The sequence below is a fragment of the Rutidosis leptorrhynchoides genome, chromosome 6 (genome assembly GCF_046630445.1).
Source record: "Rutidosis leptorrhynchoides isolate AG116_Rl617_1_P2 chromosome 6, CSIRO_AGI_Rlap_v1, whole genome shotgun sequence".
Taxonomy (NCBI): domain Eukaryota; kingdom Viridiplantae; phylum Streptophyta; class Magnoliopsida; order Asterales; family Asteraceae; genus Rutidosis; species Rutidosis leptorrhynchoides.
This window is the reverse complement of record NC_092338.1, coordinates 57122122-57124851: the sequence shown is the minus strand read 5'-3', so window position 1 is coordinate 57124851 and position 2730 is coordinate 57122122. Positions and strand designations below refer to the sequence as shown.

Sequence of the window (2730 nt, the reverse complement as noted above, 5' to 3'; positions counted from 1 at the left end):
TACAGTACTAAACGGCAAGGAAATTTATTTTCTATTGAACGAAATTAATCAATTATACACCGGCCTTCGACCATTATATATGTTATATAAAATAAAATATATAAATACAAATAAATAATATTATGATTATGATCCAAATCAAATAAACCGGACTACTAATAAAATGTCAATCGAGTCACTGAGTCAGCAGCCGTTGGTCTAAGAAGTGGTTCATATAGTGCATATAAATATACCAAATCTGTTGTCCTTTTGACTAAATAATTTTCAGTCTCGTCTTCAAATGGAAGCATCATTAAACGTCCCATGGAAATTCAAACTTTTTTTTTCTTTAGCCTCCCCTGCATTCGATTTAATACTGAGGAATGATGGCACCGTGAACCGGCGTCTACTCAGCGTCATAAACTTCATAAGCTCAATCAAGAAACCAGCTAATTCCGAACAAGTCAACGGGGTCAAAACGTACGATGTGGTCGTTGATCAAACTCGCGAACTTTGGTTCCGTGTATTTGTCCCCATACAACATGCTGAAGAAGATCTTCCTGTTCTTGTCTACTTCCATGGAGGTGGATACGTTCTAGGTTCCCCTGACATGAAAACATACGATGATTTGTGTCGTAGGTTCGTGAATAAATTGAATGTGATAGTTGTTTCTGTTAACTATCGTCTTGCACCCGAGCATCGTCATCCTGCGCAATATGACGATGGGTTTGACGTGTTGAACTTTTTGGACATTCATGAAAATAGATTAAATTGGTTACCCGATAATGCGAATATTTCACATTGTTTTGTTGCGGGTGATAGCGCTGGTGGAAACCTAGCTCATCATGTTACTAGAAGAGCATGCGAAATCGAATTCCAAAAACTTAAGGTAATGGTTTAATAATTTTGTTTACAACTTATTAATTTCCAATATAAAACATGATACATGTATTGTGTAAAGGTGTGAGTTTTCTTATAAGCTTAAATTTATGACTGATTAATATCTTTCACCATGATCTACCATGATCTATAGTTAAAATATAATTAAAACCCTGACAAAATTAAAATGTATATAATAATAATGATTGATGAATTTTTTTAGGTAATTGGTCTATTGGGGATTCACCCATTTTTTGGTGGAGAGGAGCGAACAAATTCTGAAATGGAACTTAACGGAATTGCGCCTATTTTAAAAATGAAGCACACAGATTGGTTTTGGAACGCATTCTTGCCCCTAGATGAACCCCAAACCCGTGACCATCCCCTCATCAACGTGAGTGGACCGAATAGTGTGGACATATCAAAAACCGATTTTCCGGCAACCATGGTGGTTGTGGCTGGATTCGATATTCTACGAGACTGGCAGTTAAGGTACTACGAGTGGTTGAAGAACTCGGGAAAAGAAACATATTTGGTGGACTACCCAAATATGTTCCATGTATTCAATATTTTTCCCGAGTTGCCTGAATCTGAGAAACTTTTATCGGAAATGAAAGAGTTTATTCAAAAGGTTTTAGATAAGGTGTGCTAATTCTATTACATATTCAAGATTATTGAATGTATAATAAATAATAAAGAGCAAACCTTTTTTAAAATGGTTGTATGCTTGCATTGTAATTCTTCAAACTCCTTCAACGTGTATGACCCGTATTTGTTTGGTCAAATTTGTATTATTTTTTTGGGTAAGCGAGTAAACTCTCCTATGAACGAGCACATTGGCTTCCCCATAGAAGGTAAAATATCGGGTAATCAAGCCCCCCGAGCGCGAGACCTGGTACCGGTTGAATTGCGCATTATGCGCACCCTCTAGTCACACTCCCCTTTTGAACAATTTGGCATAGTCAAGAATTGAACCCGGTTGGTGTGGTTCATTGGGCAACTCGGTGGCCACTCAGGCAAGCCTGAATAGTTCAAATTTGTATTTTTTAAAGCTTATTTTTTTAAAGCAACTAACGTACAGCCTCTAGCACGAATTAATTCGTAAGTTAGGGGATTTCGAAATAATATATTTGAACCTTAGCTATGGATTTGTAACCTAGAGGTCTAGTATCATTTCTCTGACAGAAAAATATATCTAAATCTGTTAGTAAATTATTTAGAATTTGATTAAGTTGCGCTAAGTTAATTTTCTATACACACAGATATATGCATAAAGCTAGGATAAATAAGAAAAATGTTACACAATGGCCACTGATTTAAGGTTATATGGACAGTGTCATTTAGCAAATGTAATTTATGGCTGAATTGTGGTACCAGAGAAGTCAATTTCACTACTGTTTTAGTGGACATCTATTAAGTACATGTTAGGTTATGTTGCTTGATATTAAATTTCCAAGCATATGGTGTAAAATGATTGGTAGCGAGTGGTGCAAATGAATGTGTAGAGGACACCTAGTCACCTAATAAGACCACTTGTATCGGTATTTGCCAACGTATGTGGAGATCTTATGTGGCCAAAATCCAATGCCAAAAAATGAAGTATGCATGCGTTGAACATTGGCGTTTTGTTGGAGTTGGAAAGCAAACACCAAAAACAACAACAACGGGTGTTGCTTTGATTATATTATTTTTTTTATTAATTTAAAAATATTTTTTTTTATTTTTTTTAATACTTATTCAATTATATTTTAACATATCATTACAATACACATAACTGACATTAGAAACCAACACCACAAATACTCTAAACAAAAAACTAACACATCCTAGTTATCAAAAAAAAAAAAAAAAAATACAAAAAGCAATCAACAC

The 2730-nt window shown here is 34.9% G+C and overlaps 1 protein-coding gene across 1 annotated transcript; it reads left to right on the top strand.

Annotated features, from left to right (window-relative positions):
* Positions 1 to 218: 218 nt before the first annotated feature.
* LOC139854379 (probable carboxylesterase 18) lies at positions 219 to 1580 on the top strand. Its single transcript, XM_071843686.1, has 2 exons — positions 219 to 868; positions 1082 to 1580. The coding sequence occupies exons 1-2, from the start codon at positions 281 to 283 to the stop codon at positions 1508 to 1510; spliced, it is 1017 nt and encodes a 338-aa protein (XP_071699787.1). The 5' UTR covers positions 219 to 280; the 3' UTR covers positions 1511 to 1580.
* Positions 1581 to 2730: the final 1150 nt, after the last annotated feature.